The 16,518-nt window shown below is 41.2% G+C and overlaps 1 protein-coding gene across 1 annotated transcript in view; it reads left to right on the top strand.

Moving 5' to 3' along the window:
* si:ch73-287m6.1 (RIMS-binding protein 2) overlaps nucleotides 1-16,518 on the top strand; it is a 58,545-nt gene that overhangs the window by 32,387 nt on the left and 9,640 nt on the right. The window contains exons 4-13 of the mRNA XM_035667384.1: nucleotides 906-1,028; nucleotides 4,632-4,736; nucleotides 9,214-9,412; nucleotides 10,569-10,726; nucleotides 10,939-11,018; nucleotides 11,153-11,262; nucleotides 12,876-13,694; nucleotides 13,986-14,009; nucleotides 15,200-15,351; nucleotides 16,051-16,450. Coding sequence (XP_035523277.1) covers nucleotides 906-1,028; nucleotides 4,632-4,736; nucleotides 9,214-9,412; nucleotides 10,569-10,726; nucleotides 10,939-11,018; nucleotides 11,153-11,262; nucleotides 12,876-13,694; nucleotides 13,986-14,009; nucleotides 15,200-15,351; nucleotides 16,051-16,450 — 2,170 coding nt within the window. The remainder of the gene's footprint in view (nucleotides 1-905; nucleotides 1,029-4,631; nucleotides 4,737-9,213; nucleotides 9,413-10,568; nucleotides 10,727-10,938; nucleotides 11,019-11,152; nucleotides 11,263-12,875; nucleotides 13,695-13,985; nucleotides 14,010-15,199; nucleotides 15,352-16,050; nucleotides 16,451-16,518) is intronic.

Here is a 16,518-nt window from a genome sequence, read left to right as displayed (position 1 = left end):
TAATCTGTTAACATGGACACCAAATTAAAAAAAGACGTTCCCCCACACATCCCTCAGGTAGGCAGTGTGATTGAGCTATAGTTCAGGTTTTATTACAATGCACTTATTACAATTACTTATTTTAATGTTTGATTTTATGTTCTGTTCCGAGATAATTGCTGTAGTTTTAGAGTTTCTTCTTCTTTTCTAATTTATCATGTAAAGCATGTCTAAAGCAATAAAATAATAATAATAAAATGTATTATTATTATTATTATTTTATATTTACCGTTTGTCCATCATGATATACTTAGCTCAGATGGTACTAGAGCTTCCGGCCCCAGCTCCAGTCATAAATTCCACAATATGAATTAATGAGCTTATCTATTGCACGCTCATCTGTTATGTTAGTTAATGAGATGATTGGTGTGTGGCTGAGGGATGGTTTCTGCTCGATCCTTCGAGGCCACCTTTAGAGGAACCAGCTTAGCTCAAGGCCTCAGACTGATGAAGAAAACGAGAGGCAGAACGCTCAAGTCAGCAGCTCTGTCTCATCAAGGCTAAATGGAAATGTGCTGATTAATTTCTCTTCAGACTGTGAACTCCCAATCAACCCTCCAGCCAAAAAAGAAAAAAAGAACTCTATTCATAAATGTGAAAAGTAGGTCTACTGAAAGAGCAAACCTCATAAAAATTGCAGGCTTGTTTTCCTCTTTTAAAAAAAAACACGATAATGGTTACATTTTGAAACTCTTAAAGCGTGTTCCCTCACTTTGTTGTGTTTTTTTGTTTGACTGCCTGCACTGACTTTTCTACGGCCTTTTATATCTGTGTTATTAATAATCCTCTATACCTCCTCCTCCTCTTTTTAAAATCTTTTTCTTCTTCTTCCCTCCTTTGCATCTGCACTCTTTCTGTTTATGTAGGTGCGATCAGACTATGACCAGCTGAGAGAGACCTTTGCTGTAGTGAGCCAGGAGAGAGACGTGGCCCAGCAGCAGAGGAGCCAGCTCGAAGACAAAGTGGAGAACCTGGAGCAGGTTCTGAAGGTGAGACGTCCCTCCATTTACGTTTGCTTTCATCCTCCTCCTTCATCCTAAATACAAAAATCACTTTTGTCTTCCTTTTTAATGTTGAGGGAAAGCTGGGAACTTGCAGCTAACACCAGCTCATCTTTCTCTTAACCCCTTTATTTTTGAGTCTGTCAATGTCTCCTACCTCCACTATAGTATAAATTTCATAATATGATTTGAGGTTTTCATTTTGTGACCAATCACACATACAATATGCTTTGATAACTTCTTTAAATGTTGGCATCAGTGTCACAGATTTCTCAGCAAATGACAACTTTGGGTCTTTCTCCTAAATCACATTGACTGTAGAGCTTTCAGTTGTCTGGCAAAGAGTGTGGAGTAAGAACGTGGCCAGCTCTAGATAACCTAATAATGCCAGAAAGCAATTTTGAGTATTGAGGGAGAACTCAGAAATCTTGTCAGTGTGTGCTCTTACCTGAACAAACTCTTGATCAAAGGAGTTCAATTTAAAGAATTTCACGATTTTTGCCATTTTTCATATACCACCCCTAAGGAACAAATGTCCTTTCTCTACCCACAGAAGGGAGATTTAATTATCTAGGGATTGATGCCATAAATCTGCAATAGTTCCTTCTCGTCTCTCTCGTTCTTTGGTAGAGAAGACCACTGAGCAATATGTCTATACGATTCAACTCTTTTATCCTTTATCTTCCTTTCCACTGAGTCTATCTTCCCACTTTTTCACTGACATTCTGTATATCTCACCACATTTCTCTAGAATGCCCATCTCCACTTATTCATCCCTCATTCATTTCAGTGGTTCTACTTGGCTCACACCATTCATCAGTTTGGAGACTTTTCAGGTCTTAATTTTCACTGCCTCCTTTTGGAAATATTCCCATCTTCCATGTGTTTGTTTGCTAAGAAAACTTCAGAAGGAAAGTGATGCAACTCATGAGGTGAAGTGTCATCGGTTTCATGGAGAGGCTCTTTTTTCATCGTGTTATGGTCTGCCAATAGTAATCAGACACAGTCTCACTGCACCGTGAGAGGCACTCTCATTACAAATCCTCGCCTCCCTGCATCTCCTATCGATTGTCTGTTTGTCAAGATATTTGAGAGAGAAATGTACCCATCTGAGAAAAACTGACCCGCTCCCTAATACAGCAAAGAAAGGTTTGTCACTTTCTCATTGTGTATTGATTGTGAAGACAAAGAGACTATTTAGAGAAAATTACACAGGGCGATGTGGGTGGAGAAAGCAGAGATGGAGGAAACACAACATAAAAAAAAACAAAAAAAACAGAAAAAGACACTTAATTTTCTTGGTTCTTCAGTCAAAACTAATGAGATAAAGAAACTGTCAATCGTGATTTTGAAGTTATATAATCCGGCTTGTTGTCACATTTCTATGGGGGAATTAAGACATGACTCAGCATGGCTATCTTATTCTGGGCCTTTCTGTCATACAAGAAGGTGTAAAGGGCAATGCGCAAGACAGATGGATAGTGGCCCTTGAATAAAGTTCCAATTATCACTGAAGAGGGTAATCCATCTAACTAAGAAGTGCTAGTAGCAGCTAATTTCGCCTTGAGCCACTAGCCTCAAGCAGAGATGAGGTGCAGACTACAGAGGTCTGGTAAGCTCCCTTCTTTTCAACCCCACACCCCCAGATTTCTTTCAACTTGAGGTTCACTTGAGGTGCACCCCCCTCTGAAGCAACAAAGGGCTTTATATAACTTTTCACTTAAGTCACCTGTAAACAGACTTTGATGTGTAAAATAAGTCTAATTCAAGTCCAAATCTCAGGCTCCAGTCCTCAAGTTCAAAGTTTCTGCTAACAGCACACATCACCTGTCTCAAAAATCCCCGTCTTTACAGTGCTGTGTACCACACAAATGCCCCTTTTCACCACACTGTGGAGGATCTCCTCTTGCGCTGAGGCTTCAGTAATAGGAAAGGCTGGAAGTAGTCGCAGGCTGGAGCAGCAGGCTCGCATAAGGCAGGTTAAATGTCTGTTTCTGTTTCAACATGACATCACGTGGTGCTGTGAAAATGTAGGTGAGTTCATCAAGCCCTCCTTGAATGTGCAAGTGTTAAAAAAATAGTTTTCACTAAGGCTCCTGTGACAGCCTCTCAGCCAGCCCAGTCCTCTGCAGCTTAGAGCTTCTCTCTGATTATGCAAAGCAGTGGCTGCCTGCTCAGGACACCTCGAAGCCACTCCAGGAGGTAAAGAGGCTTTTCTTTTTTTCAAGGGAGAGAGAACACAGAGAGAAAATGATGAATGTCAGAGCTTTCTAAGCTGTCTTTTCTTTTTAAGCCTGCAGAAACATCTTATGGCCTTAACTCTGTTTCTGCAAGATGTGGCAGCTTGTCGTGACTCAGTGGATAGATAGTATATAGTCATGACTCGGCTAATTTGGGAATGGGTAGATTTGGGATCAGTGTGGGTGACCAAGTGTGAAAGCTTTGTCTGAGTCAGTTTGGAGTGTACAGTAGGTTGCATCTAATAGATATACAAATTATATAAAAAGCTCATACTGTATAACAATCTTTATACTTAGGGCTTATTTGCTTTCACGTCTGTACAGTAAATATAATGGCTGGGCCACACTGCCTACAGTGCAGTGTGCGGCGGCATCCTCGCTGAACTACTGCGGCTCGCCAACTGCGGTGTCCACATAGAGGGATTCTGCAGCTGTGATGCTGCAGCCAGCCCTATCTTTCTGCACTGAGTTTGCCTTCCATAAATACAATACAATAAAAGCCTTGTTAACAAATGGATGGATCCTGTCGACAGAAACGCTAGAGAGCTTTTAATCTGAAATAGATAGAGGAGTTGTTGAGTTAAAAATTTATTTATATTTATTTTCATGTCTGTGTCATATTCTACAGATGTAGTAAGGTGTGATGTGAAAGCTGTGTGGCCGCTCTAACCTGTTAACATGGGTCTCCGAAATAAAAAGCAAGAGGCTGTGTGAGGCATACGCACTGCTCACGCGGGCAGTGTGTCTGTACAGCCAGCAGATGATAGCTTTGCTTAGCTTAGAATAAAGACTGGAAACAGCTAGACTTGCTCTGTTCAAAGTTTTTGTTACCTTAAAAATGAGCTGTTTTAATCTGCAGAGGGAGCATGTCCTCTTCTACTGCCCTGTTGAACCGCCATGTTTCTACTACACACTTGGAAAGTGAGCGGTATTCAGTTGGTTGCAATCCGCAACTTTACAGCTAGATGCCACTAAATCCTACATGCTGGTCCTTTAATTAGCTATTTTCTTTGCTATATTTTGTGTGCATTTCTTCCCCACAAACGTCAGAATGCAGTGTTGCCTGCAGCTGATTGCCATTCAGGTGGATTGGGTTCAATTTCCTCAAAGTTATCGTTGCCAGGGTGGCAGCCAGCCCACTGCAAAATACACCCTCCTTTCAGTGCCACGGATAGAATAGTTTAATAATTTTCCTGGCTTTCAAGGTGTAGCTATGTTTAAATATGACTCGATCAATAGAAAAAGATTGTGGTTGGGTATTTCTTTGGGGATACTGTAAAAAAACCTGTCTATCTCTATATAACATCCTTCAACGTAACCACATCCTCTCCCTCTGTCTGTTTCTCCCCAGCATATGCATGAGGCTGTAGAGCTGAAGCAGCAACTGCAGATAGAGCATGAGCAAGCCTTGGTGGCCCTTCACACCAAGCAGAAGGAGATCAATCAACTGCAAAAGGTATGGACATATGGATGAAGATAAAAAATAGAAAATTTAAGTTTTTATACATTTGACAAAAGCCTTCTGGGTCATTTTGTGACTAGGAGCAGTGAGGAACTGAAGCTCCGTGCTCAGCAACTGATGTGTCAGTAGCCAGTTTGTGCTGAATCACTGTCATTGAATCAGTGCTACTGTATCAGAAAATATAAACACCTCAGAAGCCTGTCCAAAAATCAGCAGATTTTATTAGAAATGCAGTTTGCAGCTTGCAACACTTTTCATGTTGTTTGATAGTGTGCTAAAAATGTTGCCTTTCTAGTTGTTGATAAATTTATACACCTTGTGAACATCTTTCCGTGTGCAGATGTTACTGGTACCTTTTAAGACTGGGATATATTCTTCAAATATGAAAACTTCAGATGTCACAAGGGACACATATATATATATATATAAAGGTCCACTGTGTAATATTTAGGAGGATCTATTGGTAGAAATGGAATAGAATATTCATAGGAATGTTTTCAATACTGTATAATCACCTGAATATAGGAATCGTTATGTTTTGTTACCTTAGAATGAGCCTTATGTATCTACAGACGCTGCAGGTCACCTTCCATGGAGTCCGCCATGTTGAACCACCATGTTCTACAGTAGCTCAAAGGCACAAACCACACTAGATACAGGCATTTGCGTTTTTCATGTGTTTCTTGGCCCCTGTAGTTTCTCCTTTGTGCTTGGAAGAGGAGAGTGAAGCGAAGGAGTGATCTGCAACTACACAGCTAGATACCACTAATACTAGACACTGGACCTTTAAATTACACGTGCTTTGGGCTATATCTGGCCCAAGTTTGTGGCTAAAATTATTGTTGATTTAAGAGTTTGTGAATTTTGACCTCTTCAGTCTTAAATGAAGAAATATTTAGTTTTTACACATATTTGTCCTCTTGCAGCTTTATTTACTGTTAATTGTTTACACAGCGTAGGAGGATAAACCAAAAAGCCCATTCAAAATCCTCTTACTTTAATGACTGATAGATATATTCTCAAAATACTGGATTAGAGTAGTCCAGCTTTAATATGGCCATAAAAGAGATGAATGGTGACTTCTTCCTCAGAAATCTGTCAGGTTTTTTCTGCCAGTTGTCTGTATGTACGTATCTGCTTATTGTCCTGTATTTGCATTGATGCTCAAAGAGAAACTGTCAGTAATTAACAGTCGAACAGACAAATATATTAAAACAGTGGCTAAAAAATGGTCCAATTACACAGAGGTTTTTAAAGTTGAGAACTGTAATTTTACTTCTCCTACCAGCCACTACTTGCACACTAACGTACCCCAAAAAAACAGTTCATCAGAGCGGTGCCATCAGGAGTAGGCTTCTCTTCAAGTACCAGTGCTGTGATCCACCAGTGAGCCTCTGCCAGGGTATTGGCTTGACAGTATGTCAGCTGTGTGCTGTCTATTCTACCTCATGGACTGTGATCACAGTGTCAGCTGTCATTGTGTGTTTCTGTTCGTTCTCTACAAGCTCGGGTTCAAGCTGACCAAGAGCACGAGGAAGCAGTACACCTATTAGAGATACAGTAACATGAATAAACACAGATCTTTACCCAGTCTTACCTTTCTAAAATAGCTGTTTCAAGCTGATGAAAAAAAACAAAATCCTCAGGATGTATGATGTAGTATTATACAGATGTGGAATAAGGGGCCCTGCAATGTAAACTGTAAAAAACAATGAATATCATTTTAATGTAGTCAAAAGTTGCTACTAGATAGAAAACTAGTTTAACAAATGTCAGTTTACACACACACACACATACAATGTTATTGATTAGAAAAAGCTAATGTTGGAAAGGCCCTGCACCAGTCACATTGGTGTTTTTTATTACTCTGGCTGATTGCACCTCAGCTGGGAATTGACAGCTTGCTAACTTACTTTCTGTTGCTACGCCTGTGAAGCTTTCGGTTTCGTTAAAGATGAAACAAAAGCAACATATTCAACACTTTTTAGGAACTTTTGTTATATATATATTTGTATATGCTTGATTTCACATAAAACAAAAATGTTTTGTTGCACCAGCTAATGACCTGTATAGAGTAGAGGACATGTAAATAGATAAACAGCAAATGTTCTAGAGAGCTAGATTGTCCTTAACATGGAAAAATGAAAAATCTGTTTGTTATTTTCTAACATTAGCCTAAACTCTGATAGCATCCAGGATCAGTTTCACAGCAGATACTTTAACTCTCAGCTCTCTGAATCCTACTTTAAAAAGCACCGCCCAATCGTACGCTTGGGTTTATATATTCTTTTTTCTATTATTTACCTTACCCATTTTCTTCTCTCTTTAAAGCACTTTGTAAGTTCTGTTTCAAAATGTTTGGTTGCTTGCATGCTTTTGCCAAGTCCACAAAAGCAATGAGTTGTATTTTATAGATGAAAAATGACACCTGTCAGTAATGATGCAAAATGGTGATGATTTATAAGGGCTGAAAGTCTCAATTTGCTGCTCACTATAGAGTCCATTATATAAAGAAAAACACAGCTCTAGTAAGGACAATAAAGGTGTGAGCAGGTGCAACAACTTAAAAAGACATTAAAGAGATGGCAATAAAGCACCGTAACACATGTCCACACAGCCCTGAGAAAATGTCTAATCAGGGCAAATAAGTCAATACGTATTCTTGTGGTGGGGGGACAATGACTGTGTAGGGGCCTTTCTGTTAATCAAGATGAGACAATCCTTAACCTGTGCAGAACCTGTTGGATAAACGCAGACTTAAACCTTCAACTTGTGTCCCTCTGTCATGTTTCTGGATCCTCTTTTAACGCAGGTTCCGCAAGACACTTCATTCATTCTGAATGTCAGTAAGATGTATACTGTAGAAACATGGTCAGGGTGCTGGCCAGTGCACTTGGCCCTGATACAGGTGGTGTGGCATAAATTATGGCTTCCACAGAGAGTACCCTGGCCCTTTTCTGCACAGGAGCAATTGCTGTAAATGCTGTAATACCGTGTGAGTTATTCAATACTCCACACCAGTTTGTGACTCATACATTAAAACAGTTGAAAACAAACAGCAGCTCAGCCTCTGTGCTTGCAGTTATATTACCTCTTCCTTTCTCTTTCTGTAGGTTTTCTGTACTGTTGTGTTAAATATTATTCCAAACTTTTCTATCACTGTAGTTGCAGACTCGAACATCCCATTAATCCCATTAATCCTGTATCCAGGCTGACCTTGAATGCTTTATAAATTTCCCAACCTGCTGTGTTTCATCACAGTCTTTAAGATGCTTGTCACCGGCTCATCTACTTGAAATTATTTTCTCATTCCACTCTAAATCCTTTTGTCACGACAACAGTGTGTAGACTCCTTCGAGTGTAGTTCAAGTGAGGTCAAGTTATTATCCAGCTGAAGCACTTTAATACGATTTTACTGAGCAAGCAGCCCGAGTTTGGCTCAGACAAACATCCAGAGTTTGGTCGGAAAAAGTGGAAACTCCGCTGTTAAGGAGTTAATTGCTTCTTGCTAATTCATTGAATCAATTTAAACACACATACATACATACATACATACATACATACATACGTAACTTCACTGTCTTTAGGGTCAAACAAATAAACAAACCTTTGTATTCTGTTTTCTTTGACACCACAGTCCTCAGTCATTTTCTGTTTGTCGGGCTTCTTGTTTTTGTATATTTATTTGCACTGATAAATATATTTTGCATTTTTCTTTTTCTCCTTTTGCATCGATTACAATTGCATTTATTGGTGTTCTGTTTTTTTCTTAAAATTTTTCTTCTTTCTTTACTTTTTTTCTGTTTCCCTCCTTTTTGTCTGAACAGAACAATAAGGACAGAATGTTTCAGGTATTTATTTTTCTCCCTGATTAGTTTAATCTCCTTTCAGTTGCATGTGTGAATTTTCAGCAAATCACTAAAGCTTTAAAAGCCTTTAGTGGGTATTTTGTGCAAATTGAGAATCCATATGTTCACTGAATGAGATTGAGCACTACTATACTCATTGTACACCCCCATCCATCTTCCTTGACTTCCTCTGATATGATATCTATGATATGGCATCTTTAATGTCTATACTGTTTTATAATCCTCTTAACTCTTTGCAGTTCTCAGGCTTTGTTATCAGAGTTTAACAGTGTACTATATCAGCTGCAGATGTGCAAATGACTCTACACTTCCATATGATTTTATTAGTGCAGTGGTTAACAATATAACATGCTGCTATAAGCTCAAAATGGCTCCTTGGGGATCCTTTTCTAATTGGTTCTGTGGTTGATCAGCATTAATAGATGAAACGTTGGCTGTTCTTCAGAGAATTCATATCTGAACATTACATGTGATGAAGTACACCCCACGCTTTGTGTGTTCCCCTGTGATTCAATCTTTATCTCCTGCTCTCTCTTTTTTTCCCCCCACTCCCTCCTCTGGGCCATTACCACCCTCTCCGCTCTCCTCGTTGTCTACCAAAGGTCAAGGTTCGTGACCTGGAGCAGAAATGCAGATCACAGAGTGAACACTACCACCAGCTGTCCAAAGAGCTGCTGAATTTCCATTTGCAGTCGGATACTGTGGACATCCTTAAAATTAATCCCACTTCCACATCCCAGATTCCTCTTTCGCAACAGAAGAAACTCTCACAAGTTATTGTTGGAGCCCAGCCAGAGACAGGTAGGTCAGTGTTTTGAGCTTTAGCTTTGATTTCATTTTTTTTACATTTTCTGCAATTTCTTAATTTTATTGTTATTATAATAGTATTAGTTGTAGTTGTGTAAAGCCTTTGGCTCCTGAGGCAGCTGTGCGTGTAGCATAAGACACCCAATTCTCCGACCGCACCGTTGGTGGTCGAGTTGCATTGTGGTTAATGTAGGCACCAGGTTTTTTGACACAGAAGAATGCGTGGAATAAAAAAAGACGATGTCTCTGGTTTATTGTGTGTGTTATAGGAGTGCAACGCTTAATCTGTAGAGTGTTCTTTTAATAGTAGCAGAAAATGTTACTAAAACATCAGGGTTAAATGGTCTGCTACCAGTGGGGTCCACCCATTATAAGAAAATGTATGCACTCTAGACACTGTGGATATAAGCATCCACCCACTTACATGTGATCAAAAGGCTTATGAATGAAATGAGAGTCACAGTCTTCTAATCCCCTGACAGCTCACATAACAGCTGGATCAGCTCACTCCTGACCAGAGGTAGACATCATCAGTCGCAATACTGGTTATTTGTGATCTATATCTACCCTAATTGATCACAGGCATGATGTATGACATGAATGTGGTTCAACACATTAGTATTCTAACGAGACATAGTGGAACCTGCAGAGCCAGCAGATACAGCCATATCAGCGATGTAGATTTATACAGTCTGGCACAGACCAGAGGTCTTTGAAGTGCTGGAAATCCTGTTTTATCTTTCTCTTCACTTGAAACAGAGGGGGAACTCACTGATGCTTTTGTGCTAATACATAATATTACTCACTTACAAACCACAAGAACCCTCAGATACAGTGGATTCATGTTGTTGACTTACTTTAATTTCCTCAAGGAATTCAGCTGTTTGCACTCTTACACTGAAATTTTCAATTTTGTATTTCCTGCATCTCCTTTCAAGTATATTTTTTTGCCCAGAGGACCTGAGTGGTATTTAAGGGCAAATGCATTGCAGATGTGAGGTGTTGATGGGGGTGGAGAAGCCTTTGCCATGAAGAGTGTTTGCTGTACACTTGCTTCAACAGGAGATCAATAGCTGTGCAATGAGCAGCAAATGGATGCAGAAGGAATGACAGTTGCTCTTTATTTGCTATGGAAATCAATGTCTCCCAGGCGATGAGTGCGCGGCAAACACGCCGCTACTGATCTCCCAGTTCTTGCCCTGCACACCACTGACTGGAGACAGAGAAAGACCAGAACTGCTGTCTGTCAATTCCAGCACCGTGATAACGGACCGACCCAGCAGCCCTCGACAGCTGACCCCCTCAGAGGTGGGTCCGAGTGACACCACATCACTAAATTTCATCACACTAATGCGTATGACTTATTATGTCTTCAAGATAGATTACAACATTACCCTGACTTATATAGTCATGTTTGCAAACTTAATGGTTTACTTTGCTTACTATTGGGTTGACTAATTATGAACAGTACATGTTAATGTTAATGACATTCATCTTTTGTTCTTTTTGTCAATCTACAGATGGAGGATGAGGCCAGCCCATCACCCAGGTCCAAGCCTCGCTACACAGGCCAGGTCCGCCTTTGCACTGCCCGTTACAGGTAAATGAGAGCAGCTTCAGGAGTGCGTTTATTTTATTGCACATAATCTTTTTAAGTTTAATAACTAACAGCTTTATTTCCAAATGACAAGAGCTGCTGTGGTGAAATCTAAAAGTGAACATTTCTCCTTCCAGTTACAACCCTTACGATGGACCAAATGAGCATCCTGAAGCAGAACTCCCCCTTGTTGCTGGAAAGTATCTGTACGTGTATGGAAACATGGATGACGATGGCTTCTATGAAGGTAAGAATTAAAACAAGACTCCAGGATGAAAATAATATCAGCATGTGAAGCGAAGGCAGGTGTCTAAATCACAACTGTCTTAAAAATATTGCAGTCGTTACATCAAAGATTGCAGAACAGCAGGAGGTATCCTTTGTTGCTTTTCTAGTCTATGATTTTGCCTGAGTCCTTGTCTACTGCTGTTGCAGAGAATGCTTGAATGCATGACAGTCACAACAAGCGTGTGCATCATCGCATATTAATTATCGCACAATGAGACAAAATCCCAAGAAGTGTGTGTCAGCACACAGTTATCCCTCAGTGAATTTGTTCTATTAACAGTATTTAGTTTGGAAAGTAAATCCCCTCAGCAACCTTTGCAAACTGTTGTAGCACATATACTATACTACTGTATATTGTGGGTATATGTATAGTTGTATAATAATAATAATAATAATACAACTTTACAGTAAAGAACAAATATTAATTAATTACAAATATGACATCCTGTTATGACCCATTTTGGTATCAGTGTTTGTTATTATTTATTAGTTACTTTAAAGATGGTCAATATTCCACTAGGTGATCTGATTATCCTGGGTGCACCATTGTCACCAGCAAAACTTCCCGTACACTTTTTCTAACTAGTGACTGGAGTGATTCTCTGTCTAATCTCTTTAGAATTATGAAGGCTTCTCCATCAGAGCCAATCCTAATCCCCCCAGCTAGCAATCCTGCAGACAGCACAGACCGCCACAGACACAGTAGTACTCAACTGCAGTGATTCATCAGATGTGGGCGGTCAGATTGCATGGCATCGTGGAGGAGCCTTGTATTTACCACGCAGGAGGGAGACTCGGGCCTCAGACCAAGCTGTTGTCAAGATGGGACCTTGGTCCCTTTTAGCTTGATGACTAATCCAGTGGGGCTCAGTTTAATCATCAGCACACACAAACAACACACACACTCACCCGCACACAAATGCGCAGACACACACAGATGGTCTTAAGGTCTCTCTGTGGAAAAAGGGATTGAAGGACAAGATGATAGGGAGCTTTTTTGAAGACAAACTTCTTCCCTTTGGGAAAAAAAGCTACAGTCAAAATCTAAGTTGTTTTTTTTCTTTTGCATTGACCGCAGCATCTACATGCTCTGGGGTGTTCCTGGAAATGTTCAAAAGCAGTGAACTGAAGTTCAAGTTGTTCGAAATGTTGAAAAGGATTTTTTTCTCAGTGCTGTGTTAACTGGAGAGAGTACAAAAGATAGCATCAGAGAACCAGTGGTAAATCTTACATCTTAGGGAATAGTACATACTGTATGTTTATGTATCTCCCACCTTTCACTCACTGACTCATTGCCAGCCTGCAAGGGAAATAGCTCTCACTGATGATTATGTGTATTCAAGTTACAGCTTACCTTTTGTCTTGTTTTGTAAGGAGCCATTAGTGAAGCTTAAATTTAACATATGCAGGAGGCATCACAGAGGGACTGTTGTGCTGTCCCATAGACAATTGAAGGGTAATATTTTCAGGTAGTTGGCATTAGTGTTTTTGTTCATCAACATGAACATGAAGAAAGAGGCACAGAGTTATTTATCTTCTACATCTGTTTCTCTACTTCTTTCTGTGTCACAGGAGAGCTGCTGGATGGCCAGCGAGGACTTGTTCCTTCGAACTTTGTGGAGTTTGTCCAGGACAAGGAAAAACCAGCGATTCTGTCAGGGGAGGGAGGGGATGATCTGGGCCCACTGGACCATAACCCCCTGGCCTTGACAGCAGTGGATGGAGGTGCCTCCCAGGATGGCCTCCTGGGCTCAGCTAACGCCTTGGTTCCCTGTAGCAATGGGACAGGGGGGCCCCTGGACCCTGAGGACATGGCTGAAGACGTTGTGCCTTACCCCCGAAAGATCTCCTTGATCAAGCAGCTGGCACGGAGCGTCATTGTGGCCTGGGAGCCTCCATATGTGCCTTTGGGCTGGGGGAACATCTCTGGCTACAACGTGTTAGTAGACGGTGAGCTTCGTGCCAGTATAGTGTACGGTGGACGGACCAAGTGTTTGCTGGAGAAACTGGACCTGGACGGCTGCGTCCATCGCGTGTCAGTGCAGAGCATCACCGACCGGGGTTTGTCAGACGAGTTGCGCTGTACCGTGCTGGTAGGAGCCAATGTTGTGGTGGCGCCGTGTGGTCTGCGGGTGGATGACATCCAGCGTGACACTGCTGAGCTCTCCTGGTTACCTAGCAACAGTAACTATGGTCACACCGTGTTCTTGGACGGGGTAGAGCACGCAGTGGTAAAGCCAGGAAGGTATAGACTACGCTTCCTCAACCTCAAGCCCCTGACGGTGTACAAAGTGACGGTGGTGGCACAGCCGCACCAGGTGCCATGGCAACTGCCGCTGGAGCAGAGAGAGAGGAAAGAAGCTGGTGTGGAGTTCTGCACTCAGGCTGCAGGTCAGTAAAGATAATTTCTTTACATAGAGATATAGTTTCAATAATGTATTCATAGCTCCATATCAGGTGATTGTCGGTAGTATTTTGTGTTTGCTTTTTACGTTTTAAACAATCTTGTATGAAGGACAGATAAGAGATAACAGACTGCTACTACTCTGTTTATTTCAGTTTGCTGTAATCCAGCTTTAATATGTAACATAATGCCATATTATTTTAAGGTTATTGTACTGTGCTGTGGAAGAGTACAGCATTGCCTTACCATGCCATTGTTGTGTATTGTATTTTGTCTAGGTCCAACACCATATTGCAGAACAGGTCAGAATAAAACATCAGTCCTGGGCTGGGTTTCCCAATATCTGAGCACTAAATGATTTTCTTCTCTTGAAAACCAATGGGCAGAGATGACATTAGTGCTATGATACTTTTGGAAGAGGGTTTTAGTCTTGACACTGAGAATGATTATGACATATTGTTCAATATGAGCAATCAGTGAAGGGATCTGGGCAAAATTATTTTTATATGGTTCTCAGATGGAAAAAACATTTTCCATCTACAAACAATGTTGTCATTCTTGCATCTATTGAGACACAGACTTTGTGTTTTGAAACCAAATTCAAATGCAATTTTGCCCAAGTTTGCTTACTGCACGGAGCACATCACTAATTAGACAACAGCCACGCATCACAAGATATGATCAGTTATTATTCTGATGAGTCATTTCCTCAGCCTATAGCCTAGCCTGTAGTAACCATTGCTATATAAAGCAGTGCCACTCGACTGCTCACTGAAATTACCATTTTTTGTGAGTGTGCATTTGCTTCTGTTTGAATGCAGTTGTGCATGTTTTATCCAGTGATCCAGGAGAGTGGGAGACAAAGAATGGGCTGTATAGTTAGTCTCTCTGGATTGTGTCCTGCATGCAGAGACAACAATGCTTCTCTCAGGAGGCCCACATTGTTTTATTTTGCCTTCATTTATTCTCCTTTAAAAAAGAGTAGTATGAGGTTATGATACAGTACTAGACCAGAAGAATACAGAGTGGAAATATAGTTGTAAATAGTTTGCAAAAATAAATAAAATACTACACTAAGAAGATTTCAGTCAGTGTTAGTGCCGTGATGACTTATGATATATGACATTTTATATAAGCACAACTTTTGAATGCTCCCCACTAGCAATGTCACATTATCACATGTATTGGCATGAATCTCTACAAAGCTGAAACAAGGTGTTATGCACATCTTTCACAGATTTAGATACACAGGGCAAATGATAAATTAACCCAGTTTCTTGTTTCCTGAATCCTCTCACCATCTCACCCCTCTTCTCTTGTTTGTGGGCATTTCTGTGCATGGTTCTGTGTGTGTCAATTTGTGCATTTAATGAATGCTTCACACCCACCCTTTCTGCTTGTTTGAACATACATAATTTTAATGGTAAATTATTACATACATTCTTTTTTTAAAAACTTGTTTTCCCCTTACATCTGTTTTCTTATCCTCTAGGACCTCCCATGCCTCCCCAGGATGTACAGGTGCTCTGTGGGCAGGCTCCAGGGGTCCTACAGGTCCACTGGAAGCCCCCCATTCTCTCTCCTACAGGCACATCTAACGGGGCAAATGTGGTTGGCTACGCAGTCTGCACTAAAGGACAGAGGGTGAGTTAGGAAGTGTTAGTATAACTGGCCCAAACTGTGTCCTTATTTAAGCTGATTCTGTTAAGAGGTATGCTGAGTGATGCTGAATTAAAGGTATCACTCATGATTAGAGGGAGAATAAGTGACTTTGTACAGTACCATAGTACTGAGGGACTGGTTTGTGGAGAATTCACAAGCATATGGGATCCACATTTCACAGGCTTACATGCAGTACAGAGCGACAGTATAAAACAGTATGTGAGTTGTTTAATCATATTTAATCCATTTGAAACATGAGAACATACATCACAGATGGGATGGTAATAGCCTCTGTTGTTGAGTTAGGATTATGTCATCAGTGCCCTCAATGCATACAGCAGTGCCATCTACTTGTGATTCATGTCCAGTGCAAGACTCTCAATCTGGGACCTGTGAATGTCTCGGAAAGGTCTCTCACTCCCTCTGGTGACTACCAAAGTAAAGCAACACAGTATTCTGAAATTTTACCATCACAATGTTTTCTGCCTGATTCTGTGCTCTACATACTAAAGCAAAAGTGAACAATGTGAGGAGGTTTTGCTCAGAACAAAGAGGATACTAACCATTTGCCTATTATAGTCTAGTGGGGTTAAAACATTGTCCTGATATTGATTATGATACTGATGTTGTTTCAGCTTTTGTTAGCTTCTGTTAATATTAACATTTTTCTTTTCAATGCAGATAGCTGAGGTGTTGTACCCGATGGCAGACTATGTTACAGTCGAGCTGACAAGGATTCAGTGCCTGGAGGCCAGGGAAGTCATCGTTAGGACGCTGTCAGTACAGGGAGAATCCCAGGACTCCCAAGTCGCCGTCATTCCAAACAACCTGCTCGTGCCTCTACCTGCGCTTCCCCTGCCACCGCCAATGCACCCCCACGCAGGCCCCCCTCCACACCCCCATGTTCAGCCCCACCTCCAATCCCCTCACCTTCCTCATGCCACACCCCAACTTCCTGCTCCACCCCAGGCACATGGGCAACCCCATCCTCAACACCCTCAACCCCACCCCAGACACTCCCACCCAGGTGGACCCCCGCAACCCCAGCTTCGACCCCCACACCCTCAGCCCCAGCCCCTACATTTTCAGCCGCGCCCGCCCCCAGGCCCCAGCACCAACTGCCTCTGCTACCCCACCCCCAACACCCTA

The sequence above is a fragment of the Morone saxatilis genome, unplaced genomic scaffold (genome assembly GCF_004916995.1).
Source record: "Morone saxatilis isolate NCDOM2014 unplaced genomic scaffold, NCSU_SB_2.0 Contig21, whole genome shotgun sequence".
NCBI lineage: Eukaryota > Metazoa > Chordata > Actinopteri > Moronidae > Morone > Morone saxatilis.
Note: the sequence above shows the minus strand (reverse complement) of the source record. Positions and strands in the feature narration are given on the sequence as shown.